The following is a 15,414-nucleotide window of genomic DNA, read 5'->3' on the forward strand; positions in this document are numbered from 1 at the left end:
TATTGATTGCATTACATGCCCTCCGTAGTCGCTCTTCGCAATCCTACGGCATTCTTTACAATGGACATAGCATGACTTTTGCGACAGTAGAATCAAGAACGCCGAACTCCTACCCAGTAATGATAATGGATGTTATGAATGCCAACTTCAGCGAGAGGCGGATTACAAAGAGGCATCAAGATAAAAGCACAGATACTCCTATTGTTTGCAGCTGACAACGTAGAATCTGTAATTGTGCGATGAATCGATGTCGCGCATGCGGTGTGTGTGTAATGTGTCGTCTCATTCTCAGACACTTTTCAATTTTTTCTCATATCTATGTGGCATCGGGCATCGGGTAGTTTCTAGTAGGCTGATATCCTGCTCTTTAAGCTCATCAAAGCTTCTTGTTCACCTAAAATGTGTGCCATATCCACTGAGCTCCCCCAGTCCTTTGCAGCCGGCATATCTGTGCGGTAGAGCATATGCCTACGTTATTCCTATTTTGATTGCTTCGACATACCAGCAGAACACACAAATGTGCTCTAACATGCGTGCAGGTATCCGATTTGGCGGTACGCTTGAGCATATGGAAAAAAATTCACCGTGTTATTTATTGTCGTTGGCGGTAATGGAAGGGTCTGACGGGCCCTCCTAACGGCTTTCACAAACAGCACATTCATTCAAGCGTGCGCTCTATCTCCAGACATTATCTCACAGAGTTTGTACCAAAGTGCACTAACACTTTCCTCCTTCCATGGAAAAAAAAATTCAAAAAGAAATCGAAGGGAAAAGCAACCGCTGCGGCACGAGGGGTACGCGCCGAGCGAGTGTTAAGAAAAGTGGGAAAGGTGCTCGGCCTTCTCGGTTCCGGCATGCCATCGTCGCCATGAGCGCTTGAGCATGCGCAATAGAAGCGAAGGCGGCGGGCCATCTGTGCACTGCAGTTTGCAATCTCGACTACTGCGCCAGGCACATCAACGCATGTTGCAGCACTGTGTGCCTGTACCTTGGCATCTGTGTATTGGTCTCTTCTCTGTGGCATCACACGTAAACTACACTGAATGGTAAGTTTTATCAAATATTTTTTTCCGTCAATAGCTCATGATTAGGCGACTGCATTTTGTAGCGTGAACCGGCTTCATGTAGTGTAAGCGACTAATACCCTAGTTAAACGGCACCTTTATCGCGGTTAAGCTCAACCATGGTGAACTCGCTCAACTGTGGTTAACGCGAACCGTAGTCCACCAAAGTTACACGAACTATCCAGGTCAAAACTAAGGGTTTGATGGCGCGTCACATGATGTCTTGCGTACAGGCTTCATTATGAATAATTTTTCTTGGACATTTGTTTACAGTGTTATAAAGATGGTATTTTTCAGCAAAATATTTGTCATAGTTGAGCTTTTTAACGTGTAAGACTGCGTTGAGCGCGTGTATGTTATTTATCTTCGATACTCTTTGGTCATATCTTTGGCGCCCTTTGGTCATATCTGGCCCTTGCGCCATAAAACCCCATACATCATCACTCCTGCTCTCACTTGTGAGCAGGTATGGTGATCATACAAGTATATAAAAAGTGCGAATTAAGGGTTACAAATAAGTAAATATCAAACAAGATTAAGTCCACTGAATGAAAAGGCAAGAAAATTCCTAATGAACAAATGAATGTTCCTACTAACAAACATTGGTTACATAATTAAAGAGAGTACAACTTTACGCGAATGCACTTTGGAACTATACGCTTGCATTTACAAAAAAAAAGACGTAAAGAGAGAAAAGGCAGGGCTTTCAGGTGTTAATGTATGTGCACTGCAATTTCACATTGCACATATTTTCGCAAAAAAGTACATGTTAAAAATACCAGTTGTCCAGTTTGATGCAGCGTCATCAAACTGGACAAGAAAGTGAGATGCGTACAAGCACACAGAGTTCGTGTGTGTCCCACTTGTCCAGTTTGATTGTGCTGTTCCTAAATTTAGAAATTTGTGCGTAGCCGTCATATCTGCGTACAGGCGTCCGTTTCTACTACTTGAGCGCAGAGCAGCCAGATTATCTTCCCAAATGCGTATCAGTGCCTCAGTTGTCGCGTCAGCCCATACGCTTTTTGAGAGATATCTGAGAAGTGCCAGCGCTGCACTCGGGAGAAGTACCGTCGCCATTTGCCCGTTTCCGAAACGTTGGTTACAATAAATCTAGTTGACAAGCTTGGTTGGCCGTCAACCGCGGTTAGCGGCATAACCCCAATTTCGACCGCCGTGTAACAGCGCTAACCGCGTTTAGCGATAACAGCGCGCACACATGTTACCCGCGGTTAAGGTCGCCCGAGTAACAGGGGTATAAGGCATAGTGTCGATTTGTTGTATACAAGCTTTGAAAACGCGCTAACGTTTTTTTACTATATGCAATATTTTGACAAGCCATCACTCACGACGGTTGATTTTACCGTCATAGTCGATGTCCCTAAAAAGAAAATACGCCATGTTTTACCTGGATACTGAGGAAGCACAAATTGCAGTTGTGGAACAGCTTCGCCAATTGTGCCAGACTGTGCCCCTATCGACCCTATGCGCCATCATGAACCAAAAGCGCCTTTTAGCGGAACATTGCAACGAGTTTGCGACCTATAGCATGCATAAAAGCAAAACCGCCGAGGCTTCGCAGCTAGCAAAACTGAAAAAAGAACAGCACACCGTCATCATCATCATCACAGACGTAGGCTGAGGCATATCCATTGAGTTTTCATTCTATGGCTCGAAACTATGAGCCCGTTGGAGTTGTCCGGTTCGTCATTCACGCATTTAATGGCAAAAGCTTTAGATCTCCGACGCGTTGTGAGGTATCGAAAATCGTAGCGCTCGCGCAACCACTCGCACCTTCGTCGTCTTCTTCCACATCACTACCGCATCGAAGCAGCTAATGATTGCAAAAAAGACACAGTTAAGTAATCTAGAGCGAACTTAGGCACTAAAACCGATGACCTGCAGGGGAGTCGAACCCTAGAATTTGGCTTTAAAAGGGCGAAGTTGATTAAGACACAGTTAAATAATATCACGCTAAGTAATGCATCCCATCCCACGACGTTTGGTGAAAGTAGAACCCAAGACCTCTGGTGTTAATTAGGCTGACATTGATTAGGGCGCAGTTAGTTAAGGTAGCGTTAAGTAAGACACCCGAATCCGGACCTCTAGTGCGAGATAAGTAGCGATCAGAAGTAACAACACATTCGATTGAGAATGCCAAGAAATTCAATGGTGTCTCTTGAGTGCGAAGGCTTTTGCCTTCACACTCTTCGGAGTATGTTAAAGACACTCAATTTTTTGTCTGACAGATGTACAATGTGGTGCCGCTGTGCGTCTTGCTGCCGCTTTACCGCTGTGCTGATTGAACACGCGTGGTACCTTGGATTTTGCGTCAAGGACAATGTCACATTCTAAGAATAAATGTAAACTTTTTCGATGTTTATGGGTGGTAGAGGTGCTTTGAATAAGAGCCGCTGCGATCCCAATCGTACATTGGGCACATTTAAGGATGATATTAGCGAATGTGGTACACGGAGAGAGCCACTTCGATGGGTGCCGCCTGTTCGTTCACACAAAACGTTTACGTCCAGTTTGTGTCACTGCGCTATTTCGGTGAAATAGCGTCGCCAACACAAACGCAAAAATGAAATTACGACTCGCGCATGCGCAGTCGCGCCAACCCTATAATTCTTCTTTTTTTGTACGGTTGAGGCAAGGAAAGATAATCACGTAGGATTGGGATGAAGTGAAAAAGTTTCTAAACATGACAAAAACGTGGAAGCTTGAGTGGGAGTTAACGGTTAGAAAGGTGCAGATTTACTTTAATTTGACTAATGGTAACATGAAAACAATTGTTTTATACAAGGGCGAATCAGAATGTGTTTGCCCCTATTGTTTCTACGAGATTACGGCTGTAAATGCGAAGCAAACATATGCATTCCCAGTGGTGGACCTGTCTTGGATCGTCCCGGCCTTATCTGCTGGTAGCTACGTGGCCTGGTGCTGCTGTCAGAAGTTGATGATGGCGGTTGTGGTTCACACGATCACGGTGTACGAGCACCCAAGTGTGAATTCGTTTTCTATGGAAGAAGAGACGAACACCCATCGAAATCTACAGGGAAATCCAGCCCATGTATGGGGAAAGGTGTCTTGCTTTGAGAAGTGTTAGGTGATGTGATGGAGGTGTGAGTTCGCAAAAGGCGGTTAGGGCATGAATGGCAATGAGCGCTGGAGGAGGCCGCATGCGTCACGGACTGACAAAAACGTGTCCCGCGTGGATGCAATAGTGAAAGCTGATTGGGGTTTGCACCTCAAGAACATTTTCAGGGAACTTGGCATTTCGGATGGGAGTGTTTACGACATCGTTCACGGGTGCTCAGGGTACCGGGAGGTTTCATGTCAGTGGGTGCCCAAGCAGTTGCATAAGATGAAGTCAATCGAATGACTACTTCACTGAATCATCTGTAACGATATGCCAAGAATGGTGAAAGTTTCCTGGACCACATTCGTGTTGGTTATAAACACATCGATACTGCATTTCACGCGGGAACCGAAGCAGCAGAGCATGGTGTGAAAACATCCGGGTTCGTTGGTTGGTTGGTAACAACTTTATTTCGAGTCCTGCAGAGCTTTCGCCGACGGGGCCTTGGGTCTCCCACGTGGGGACGTCGAGATGTTGCCTCGCCGCCGCCTCGCGGGCCTCCTGGACGGCCGACAGTTGGTCGCCGAGGCTGAGGCTGGGCAAGGCAGCGGCCCACCGCGGCGGATGGTTTCCGGAGTTAGCACCGTGCGGGTTTTTGTGACAGTCCCAGAGCATGTGAGTTAATGTGGCTATGTCGGTGTGGCCCACCTTGCATATATTTGTGGGGTATGTGGCGGGGTAGAGCCTGTGGTATTGTGCCGTGTTAGGGTACATGAGCGTCGGCAATTGTCTGAGGGCCACCCCCTGCACCCTGTCCAGCTTGCCGCTGGGTGGAGGGAAGGTGCGGCGAGCCGGGCAGAGGGCATTGGTAATTTTGTTGTAGCTGGTCAAGCAGTCTTTGGTGCTGTCCCATGGTCGACGGTTGCCGGCGCGGTTCGCTAGCTCGCGCACCTTGGCGTATGCCATCTCGTTTCGGTTGCGATGTGTATCCGATACCTCTCCCATATGCGCTGAGAACCTCTGGATTCTGGTTTGAAAATCTACCTCCCACTGGACTTGCCGTTTGCTCAGGACTCGGTCCACGCTCCGTGAGATCCATCCTTTGGTGAAGTTCTTGACCGCTTGTCGCGAGTCGCAGAGAACCGTGGTGCACATGGGATTCGTAAGGGCGAGTGCAACCGCCGCTTCCTCCGCTTCTTCTGCACCCTCGCACCCTACACTTGCCGTTATGCGCGTTTTGCCACTCGAATCGACGACCGCAATTGCGAATCGCGAGCGTTCTGCGTATTCCGCGGCGTCAACGAACCGTGTCCCCGTTTCGTCTGCGTGGGTGCGTAGGAGAACTATGGCCCTAGCCACTCTTCGTCCCCGGTTGTGTTCCGGGTGGACGTGCCGTGGAATCAGGTCGACTCTTAGCGTTTGTCTAATCGCGTCTGGAACAGCGACTTTCTGGCCTTGTTGTGCGTGGTAATGGATGCCTAGACTTTCCATGATCTGGCGTCCCGCTCTCGTGCCCGCTAATCTTTCTAGTTGTCAGTGCGCTGCGCCTCGACGATTTCGTTAAGCGTGTTGTGAAGCCCGAGCTGGAGCAGGCGGTGCGTGCTGGTAAACTCGGGTAGGCCCAGTGCTATGTTTTACATCCTGCGGATGAGGACGTTGATCTTGTCTTCTCCCTTGCACCAGATGTGGAATGCCGCGACGTACGCAATATGGCACATGTCGAAAGAGTGTATGAGTCGTGTGAGACTCGCCTCCCTCATTCCGTTTCTTCGGCTGATGACCCTCTTGAGAATTCTCATGGCGTTAACCGTCTCGCGCTATCATTTAGTAATCGTTTCGCCATTGACGCCGTTGGCCTCGATTATCATGCCGAGGATCCTAATTCTCTGCACTATCGGGATGGTTGCTCCGTTTCACGTGCGTAGATCTCTTCGTATTCTCGCCTGGTCGTCGCCGCATTCCGACCACACCCGGGTGGTCTACCTCTCTGCGTGGGGCGGTAGAGTAGGAGTTCCAACTTTTTCGGTGAAAATGGTAACCCCGTACTCACAAGGTATTCCTCTATTGTCTCAATTGCTAGCTGCAGTGCCATTACCATGTGACCGTCGCTGCCTTCGTGCACCCAGAGGGTTATGTCGTTGGCATGTATGGTGTACCGGACGTCTTTGAGTTCTTGGAGCTTTTCCAGCCCGATCGTGGCCAAGTAGAAGAGCGTGGGCGAGATGACGGAGCCCTGCGGGGTGCCGGTACTTCCCAGCGTTTGCTCTTCTAACCTGAGGTCCCCTGCCACTAAAACTGCTCGGCTGTCTGTCAAGAAATCCTTTACGTAGTTGTACGTGCGTAGACATGGTTTTGCCGCGATACCTGGTATAAGATCGCCGAGTGCGTGATTCTATCGAGCAAGCTTTCGAGGTCAAGGCCGAGAATTGCTCTGGTGCCTTTCGTCTTGCCGTCGAACACCTGGTGTTTTAGTTGTAGCATCGCGACTTGCGTGGACAGATGTGGGCGGAAACCTATGATGGATGGGGGGCACGCCCCTGTCTGCTTTAAGTGGGCTTGCCAGCGGTTGAGCAGTGCGTGCACCATGACCTTGCCGACGCACGATGTTAGCGATATGGTGCGAAGGTAGTCGAGGCTAGGCGCTTTTACGGCTTTCGGGATTAGTATCATTCTCGCAGTTTTCCACTGTTGCGGGATGCTGCCGCGCTGCCAGCAGTGATTGATGAAAGCCGTCAACTGTTCCACGGATTGGTCGTCGAGGTTCAAGGGTGCTCAGGGTACCGGAAGGTTTCATGTCAGCGGGTGCCCAAACAGTTGCATTGGATGATCAAAGTCAATCAAATGACTACTTCACTGAATCATCTGTAATGATATGCCAAGGATGGTGAATGTTTCCTCAACCACATTCTCACTGATTATAAACACATCGACACTGCATTTCGCGCCGGAATCAAAGAAGTAGAGCATGGTGTGAAAACATCCGGGCTCGTCTCTGAAAAAATTCCAGTCAATTCCATCTGCTGGGATCGCCGAAGACTGCTCCTGCTGCATTTCACGCCACTAGGTACAACCAATATTGCCGACAGTTGTTGCTCCACAGTGTCACGTCTGCTAACTACCATCAGGCGAAAACTCTAAGGAATCCTCGAAGTGGAAAACGCGGTTATCACATTCGACCATGCGAGGTCGCATGTGGCAATCAAAACCGCCGATAAGCTCCTGTTATTTCACTGGGAGTGTCTGGACCACCAACCATACAGTGCAGACCTCGACCCTAATTATTTATACGTTTTCCGGCCGCTCAACAAGTTCCTGCCCCGACAATGATTCACGTGAAAGGATGAAGCTAAGACAGCAGTCCGACGCGAGTTCCACTGTAAGCTGGACGAATTCTACTACAGGGGCATCTGAAATTTAGTGTTGCGTTGGGACAAATGTCGGAACTGGTGAAGGTAGTATTTCCAAAAACTGTGTAAGGCACGTATATTATTACTTATATTTGTAAAAACCTGCATGTATCGTATTTTGGCTAATGGAAAATAGGGACAAGTACTGTTGGATTCGTCCTCGTAAAATAAGCGAGCAGCGCGATTTTGAACGGCTTCGACGGGGTGTGAATTTGCGTGTTAAAATGTGCGTCTTAGATAGATGATGCATACTTCAGTTTGAATAGCCGAGCGTCTTGTATAACAGCAGTTAAGATTAATGGGGGCAAGGCGAAATTCTGCTGAAGGTAGCGAAGAGCAGGGTTAGCGTGACTGACTACATAAGCAATAATAGACTACAAGCAAATATTGTAGACATAAGCGACAGACAAACATAAACGCCGACATATTCGTAAGTTTTGACTTCCGTTAAGCTACCGTTGTTCAGAAAGAACATGGAAGGGTCATTGTAAGTACTGCAACGTGAAAATTTCATTTATTTACAATATAGCTTATAAATTTAATTACCATATAGTCGCACCGAACAGAAAGTTTATTCAGGTCAGATCTAAGCGCAATATTATCTGAGTGGTGTAAAATAATATTTTCTCATTAGGGAAACTCTTCGCCGTAGCCCGCGAAAAGTTTCTTTTAATGAGAAAAATTATTTGGAGCGTCGTTCATGTACATAAGGAACCGCAGCAACCCAGATACCGCACCTTGCGGCACGCCGGATATCACATTGTTCGAAAGGTATTTGTTATTTTTAGCTGCGTTACGAACTGCGTGCGGTTAGAAAGCACTCCATCCACTCCAAGACAATGTGGTCAAAGTTAAGCAGGCTTAGTTTCAGAAGTAGTAGCTTGTGGCAAAGTGAATGAAATGATATTGCATAAGAACGGAAATTGAAGCGACGTCTATAGATTATGATAATGCCACCTTAAAAACCGCTAAAAAATGCAAATACTCCTTACACACGTGAGCAGCACAACCATTGTCGGTACTTTTCATTCTGACTTCCTCGTTAAAATAACCAAATTCCGTTCAGTGTTGCTCTCAAAACTTTAATCTCGTTATCGTGCACCTGCTTTAGTTCAATGGACACAAGCAAGTTGATGGTAAAACATGTTCATAGACAAAGAAAAAAAAACTCACACCAAATTTTATCAGCACGTCGCATTCTTTCTGGGTCATCAGTCCATCGGCGACTAGCCTCTGCGGCCCGTTCAGACACTCTTCGTCCATCTTCAACCTCACTCCAGCATCCAGGAAATCCTTGTCGCAGTGTGGGAGCCGGTCCTATAATAAGAGTATGACTTCTTGGACCTACTTGCATGGATCGAACAGCAGTTAAGAGAAATCTGTGCTCTAGGCTATCTCCCGTTCTCCGATTCAAATACTTATAAAATGCGTAAATGCTCTCGGTAGAGAACAGCTGAAATGATGTAAATATGAATTTGCATTTAGCGGGAGGGAAAGCTGGGTTCTGCCAAATGAGCAAGAATAATCTTCATCTATGTCATGGAATGTTCCAAAAAGAATAGTGAGGACTTCATTGATCTATGAACCAAGCTAGGTTAACAGAGAAGCTGTGGCTCCTAGGTGTCATTGGAACAGTTGACGCTATAGTCACAAATACGCCTGCATGAACATGGCATTGAAGTGTATTGAAATATTCCTGCATAAGAACGAGTACGTTTCCGCGCATATCCACAAGTAACGTGCCACGGAATTCGTCAAAGACGCGGTGCAAGTGTCATACCATGCAGCCGAGCAACGCGACACAGTTGAGCCACCGACTACAGCACCTAAGTCTTCAGACGACACATACCTCTCCCACGACCACACATGTACCTTATAAAGCTAGTTGCGCTCGGCGGAAAACGTGCTTCGCTACTCCGTGGTATGAGTGAAAGTGCCCTTAGCAAAGAACGTTCATGTAGGAAAGTGGAGCGAAAGGGCCAAAGAAACATATTCACTGCAACACGGGCGAAATGGCCTGCGAAATTAGTTGTGGTTGATAAAGGGCTGATGCGCTTCGCAGAGTATATTTGCTTCAGTTGGGATATTTAGGTAGCAATCGTAGTTTCGTTGCGTAATTCCGTAGAAAACAGAACCAGTCAATGGCGCATTTGCACCCGTAGCACAGATGTCTACATACGTATACATCGATGTACATTTTCTATACCGTCCCATTTGGCACCACGCCTTGCGCAAGTCCCATGAAACCGTAGTCTGCGGTAGTCCTTTAGAAACATCGGATTGTTGGTAACTTTGGCAAACATTGTTGGGCTCTATGAACATCATAAATTTACTTTATTATTACCTATTTCTGCACCATGGACATATTGTCACGTGGTCGTCATGTAAAGAACACAGCAGCAATACTGTGAAAGACAAAACTAGGTTTTATTGGGTGAACCTGTGCCCACAAAACAGGCTACACTTACAGAACGGCGACAACGGTGAACACGGTTGGCGATCGTCTAAAATATATCAGTGGGTCAAGCGCGTCAGCTTTTATACAACAGTCGTCGAATGTTACAGAGTAATGGCTCGGACCCGCGTGGCTTCCAGAAAGTTCTACACCATTCGCGTCACGCAATAAAATCAGTTAACACAAGGTTAGGCGGCAACAGACAGCGGATAGAAGCATCGATAACATTCCAGAAACTTCCGATACATACAGCCGCGTCCCGCGCTGTGCGATAACATTTGTTAGGTGGCGAAGCGTGGTCGCCCTATAAAGACACGTACACATGTCAAAACCCCCCTCTTAAAAATCATCACCCCGATGCTGTAAACAAACGAAAGTAATAAAGAAAAGCACTCGTAGCAAAGAAAACAACAAAATAAGGAAGTACGTCAGCGTCCGTAAGAAGGTTTAAGACGCACCACGTGGACCACTTCAGAGCGTGCGCCGCGCCGCTGTGAATGCGGAATGCCCTCTGGCACGACCTCATAGTCCAGCGCACCAATACGTCGGATGACCTTGTAGGGTCTGAAGTAGCGTCGCAGTAGTTTCTCACTGAGTCCTCGTCTGCGTATCGGGGTCCATACCCAAACACGGTCGCCGGGCTGGTACTCTACGAAGCGTCGTCGGAGGTTGTAGTGTGGGCTGTCGCTCCTCTGCTGGTTCTTATCAGCAGGCGGGTGAGCTGTCGGGCTTCTTCGGCGCGCTGGAGATAGGTAGTGACGTCAAGATTCTCTTCGTCGGTCACGTGCGGCAGCATGGCGTCGAGAGTCTTCGTCGGGTTCCTGCCATAAACCTGCTTGAACGGCGTGTGATCTGTGTTGTTTCTTGCGCCGCCGTGTTGTACGCGAAGGTTACGTACGGCAGGACGGCATCCCACATCTTGTGCTCGACGTCGACGTACATTGCTAGGGTGTCGGCGAGGTTCTTGTTCAGGCGCTCCGTGAGACCATTCGCCTGCGGGTGGAAGGCAGTTGTCCTGGTATGGCTTGTCTGGCTGTATTGCAGAATGGCTTGCATGAGCTCGGCTGTAAAGGCCGTTGCTCTGTCAGTGATGAGGACTTCTGCAGCACCATGTCGCAGCAGGATGTTGTCGACGACAAATTTCGCTACTTCGGCTGCGTTGTCTTTCGGTACAGCTTTAGTTTCAGCAAAGCGGGTGAAATAGTCCGTCGCCATGGTGCCCCACTTATTTCCGGAAGTTGATGTCGGAAACGGTCCCAGAAAGTCCATCCCCATCTGCTGAAAAGGTTGGCCAGGAGGCTTGATTGGCTCTAGTAATCCCGCTGGCCTTGTTGGGAGTGTCTTGCGTCGCTGACAGTCTCGACATGTGTTGACGTAACGGGCGACACCGGCGATTAGGCGCGGCCAGTCATACCTTTCTTGTATCTTCGATAGCGTCCGGGAGAAACCGAGGTGCCCAGTGGTCGGATCGCCATGTAGGGCGTGCAGTAATTCTCGACGCAGCACCGACGGAACAACAAGAAGGTAGTTCGCGCGCACTGGTGAGAGGTTCTTCACGAGTAGGTTGTTTTGAAGCGTGACCGAAGACAATCCACGCTTAAATGCCCTACGAACAACGTCGGTGTTCCCTTCCAAATACTCGACGAGGTTTTTTAGCTCCGGGTCTGCTTCCGCGCGAAGTGAAGTCTTCCGCACCTATTATTCCGAGGAAGGCGTCGTCGTCCTCGTCGTCTTGCGGCGGGGGATCAATGGGGTTGTAGTGATAGATAGTCAACGTCAGAGTTTTTTCGTCCGGACTTGTAGATTACCGTGACGTCAAATTCTCGTAGTCTGAGGCTCCACCGCACCAGCCATCCTGAAGGGTTCTTTAAGTTAGCTAGCCAACACAACGCGTGATAGTCGCTGACCACTTTGAACGTCCTCCCGTATAGAAAAGGGCGGAATTTCGCTGTAGCAAAAATGATGGCGAGGCATTCCTTTTCAGTCGTAGAATAATTGCTTTCCTCTTTTGACAGCGACCGGCTAGCATATCACCCGCTCAAGTACGTCTTTCCTCTGGACTAGGACGGCACCGAGGCCTAGGCTACTGGTGTCAGTGTGGTTTTCGCTATCGGCGTCCTTGTCGAAGTGTGCAAGTACCGGCGGCCACTGCATGCGCCGTTTGAGTTCTTGAAACGCATCGACCTGTGGCGCTTCCCACTTGAACTCAATGTCACATTTAGTTAGCTGTTTCAGCGGCTCAGCAATGTGTGAAAATACCTTGGCAAATCGCCTGTAGTAGGCACACATGCCAAGAAATCTACGCACTGCCTTCTTGTCGAAGGGCTGCGGGAACTTTTCCATGGCAGCTGTCTTCGGCGGGTCGCGGCGGACTCCAGAATTGCTGATGACGTGGCCTAGAAACATAAGCTCGTCGTAAGCCAAGCCGCACTTTTCCGGCTTCGGAGTAAGCCTTGATAACCTGATGGCCTCTAGTACTGTTACAAGCCGCCTAAGGTGATCGTCGAAATTTCCGGCGAAGGCGACGACGACATCCGAGTATACGAGACAGGTCTGCCACATCAATCCTGCTAAAACTGCGTTGATCACGCGCTGGAACGTTGCAGGTGCCGAGCAAAGTCCGAATGGCATAACCTTGAGCTTATAGAGGCCTTCTGGGGTGATGAAGGCTGTCTTATTACGATCTCTTTCGTCGACTTCTATTTGCCAATAGCCAGACTTGAGGTCCATCGACGAGAAGTGTTTAGCGTTGCAGAGCCGATCCAATGCGTCGTCTATTCGTGGAAGGGGGTATACGTGCTTCGTGATTTCGTTCAGACGAGATAATCGATGCCGAAACGTAGGGTTCCATCCTTTTTCTTCACCAAGACCACAGGAGATGCCCACGGGCTTTTTGACAGCTGGATGATGTCGTCACGCTGATTTTCGTCAACTTGGTGCCTTATAGCCTCACGTTCTCGCATAGAACCTCAATAAGGGCTCTGGCGGAGTGGTCGAGCCCACTGTTTGGTTATTATGCGATGCTTTGCGACTGGCGTTTGTCGAATCCTTGATGATGTCGAAATGCACTCTTTGCATCGTCGAAGTAAACTTCTGAGCTTTTGTTGCTTAATCATGGGGCGACTTGGATTTATCTCGAAGTCTGGTTCGGGAACTACGGTCGTCGGGGTAGATGCGGCAAAATCCGAGAGGACAAACGCATTGCTAGTTGCCAGAATTTCCTCGATATATGCGATCGTCGTGCCCTTGTAATGTGCTTGAATTCCTGGCTGAAGTTTGTCAGCAACACTTTCGTGTTTCCTCCGTGCGGTCGAGCGATTCTTCTTGGGACGCAAATTTCGCGATCGAGCAGTAGACGTTGGTCGCCTTCGATGACGCCTTCTACGTCAGCAGTTGCTTCGGTGCCGACCGAAATAACAATGCTGGAGCGAGGCACGATCCTTACTTGATCTTCGAGCAGACTCAAGGCGCGGTGACTAGGAAGGATCTCCAGTAGTATCGCTTGATCTTCCGACAGCGTTATTGACTTCGACTTCAGGTCGATAATTGCGCCGTGTTGGTTCAGGAAGTCCATGCTGAGAACGACGTCTCTTGAGCACTGTTGGAGGATAATGAAGGTGGCAGGGTAAGTCTGATCGTGAATGGTAATTCTTGCCGTGCACATTCCAGTCGGCTTTATGAGGTCTGCTCCTGCGGTCGAAATTTGAGGGCCTTTCCATGTAGTCTTAACTTCAAGTCGGTGGTGATGTGTCCGCTCATGACGGAGTAATCAGCCTCTATGTCGACTAAGGCGGTGACTGCGTGGCCGTCGAGAAGCACGTCTATGGCGGTGGTTTTTTGTCTTGCATTACAGTTCAGTCTTTGCGACGGATCACGGCTGCGTCGCGTTGACCTGTGGCTGGTATGTGACGTCGTCAGGTCCTCCTTCGTCGTCGTATTTATTGCTTCCAGACTTCGGCGGGACAATGGCGGGTCGTTATGTCGTCGAGGTAGTTTCTTCGGCGTCTTCGTCGGCGGGGGAGGATCTTCGTCAGTTCGACGAACAGGAACCGCTCTTCCATCGGATGCTGCTTTTAGTTTTTCGAATATGGGCTCGCTGACCGGCCCCGGGCTGGGCCAGTGTATGGTCGGCGCTGCGGCGACAGGTAGCGGCCTGGTGATGGCGAACGGGACGGTCGTCGAGGGCTCCACTGAGTGGCGGCGAGGTAGTCGGCGATATAGCGAGGTCATTCGCCAATCTGTCGTCGCGGTAGGTTAAGGGCGAAACCTCTGAGTCCCATCTCCCGGTATGGGCATCGGCGGCAGATGTGTCCGGCTTCTCCACAGTGAAAGCAAAGCGGATGGTGGCCGGGGCGCGCCAAACATCAGTCTTCCTTGGAAACCCGCGTGAGGTTACGGGTTGGTGAGCTGGCGGCGGGGGTGGGGGTGGACGACGGAACTGTGTTGTCACGGCGCCCTGCCGTGGGCTGCGGAGGGGGAACGTGGCGGCGGGCTAGAGCGGCGTATGTCATCGCTTGCGTCTGAGGCTGCGGTGATTCAGGGGCTACTCCGAGTTGTTGGAGCTGCTCATGTACGGCGTCGGCAATCGAATTAACTTGAGGCTGTGATGATGCGAACAGCTTCTGTACGTCCTCCCACACAACCACTCGGATATTCTCGCGCAGGTCGTCGGGGGCCAGTGACTGAACTCCGGCGTAGTTTGTCGAGTTCGTCTGGCAGTAGAATTGCCGATTTCGCATCTCGAGTGTCTTCTCGATGCTGGTAGCCTCGCAAATAAACTCGTCGATGGTCTTCGGTGCGCTTCGTACCATTCCGGCAAAAGGTTCCTCCTTCACACCACGCATGCGTTGGCGGACTTTCTTCTCCTCGGGCATTTCAGCGTCGGCGTGGCGGAATAGACGGCTCATTTTCTCCGTGAAGATTGCGTTTGTCACATTAGGTAGCTGCACCCGGGTTCCTAATAGCCCTTGGGCTCGTTCTCGGCGTACGACGCTTGCGAATGTCTGCAGGAAGCCGCTTCGGAACAGGTCCCAGGTCGTTAAGGTGGCTTCTCGGTTCTCGAACCAGGTCCTGGCCGCGTCTTCCAATGCGAAGAAAACTTGTCACAGTTCGTCGCCGCTGTTCCAGTTGTTAAATGTAGCGACTCCCTCATGCGTCTCAAACCAGCTTTCCGGGTCCTCGACTGTTGAATACGCGGAACGTCGGAGGCTCTTTCTTTTAGAACCCTTTCTCATAACGAGACACGCCGTAGTGGGAGACCCTAGAAATTTTTACCCCCTAGGGTTCTTTAACGTGCACCTAAATCTATGCACACGGGCGTTTCCACATTTCGCCCCCACCAAAATGCGGCCTCCATGGCCAGGATTCGATCCCGCTATCTCGTGCTCAGCAGCCCAACGCCATAGACAC

The 15,414-nt window shown here is 49.5% G+C and overlaps 1 protein-coding gene across 3 annotated transcripts in view; it reads right to left on the reverse strand.

Moving 5' to 3' along the window:
- LOC135914604 (prolyl 3-hydroxylase 3-like) overlaps window positions 1–15,414 on the reverse strand; it is an 80,349-nt gene that overhangs the window by 46,163 nt on the left and 18,772 nt on the right. For 2 of the 3 annotated variants that reach the window (XM_065447519.2, XM_070525269.1), the window contains one exon: window positions 8,724–8,867. The exons of the other annotated variant lie outside the window; for it this stretch is intronic. In XM_065447519.2, coding sequence (XP_065303591.1) covers window positions 8,724–8,867 — 144 coding nt within the window. The remainder of the gene's footprint in view (window positions 1–8,723; window positions 8,868–15,414) is intronic. 3 annotated transcript variants of the gene reach the window in all.

The sequence above is a fragment of the Dermacentor albipictus genome, chromosome 9 (assembly GCF_038994185.2).
Source record: "Dermacentor albipictus isolate Rhodes 1998 colony chromosome 9, USDA_Dalb.pri_finalv2, whole genome shotgun sequence".
NCBI classification, from domain to species: domain Eukaryota; kingdom Metazoa; phylum Arthropoda; class Arachnida; order Ixodida; family Ixodidae; genus Dermacentor; species Dermacentor albipictus.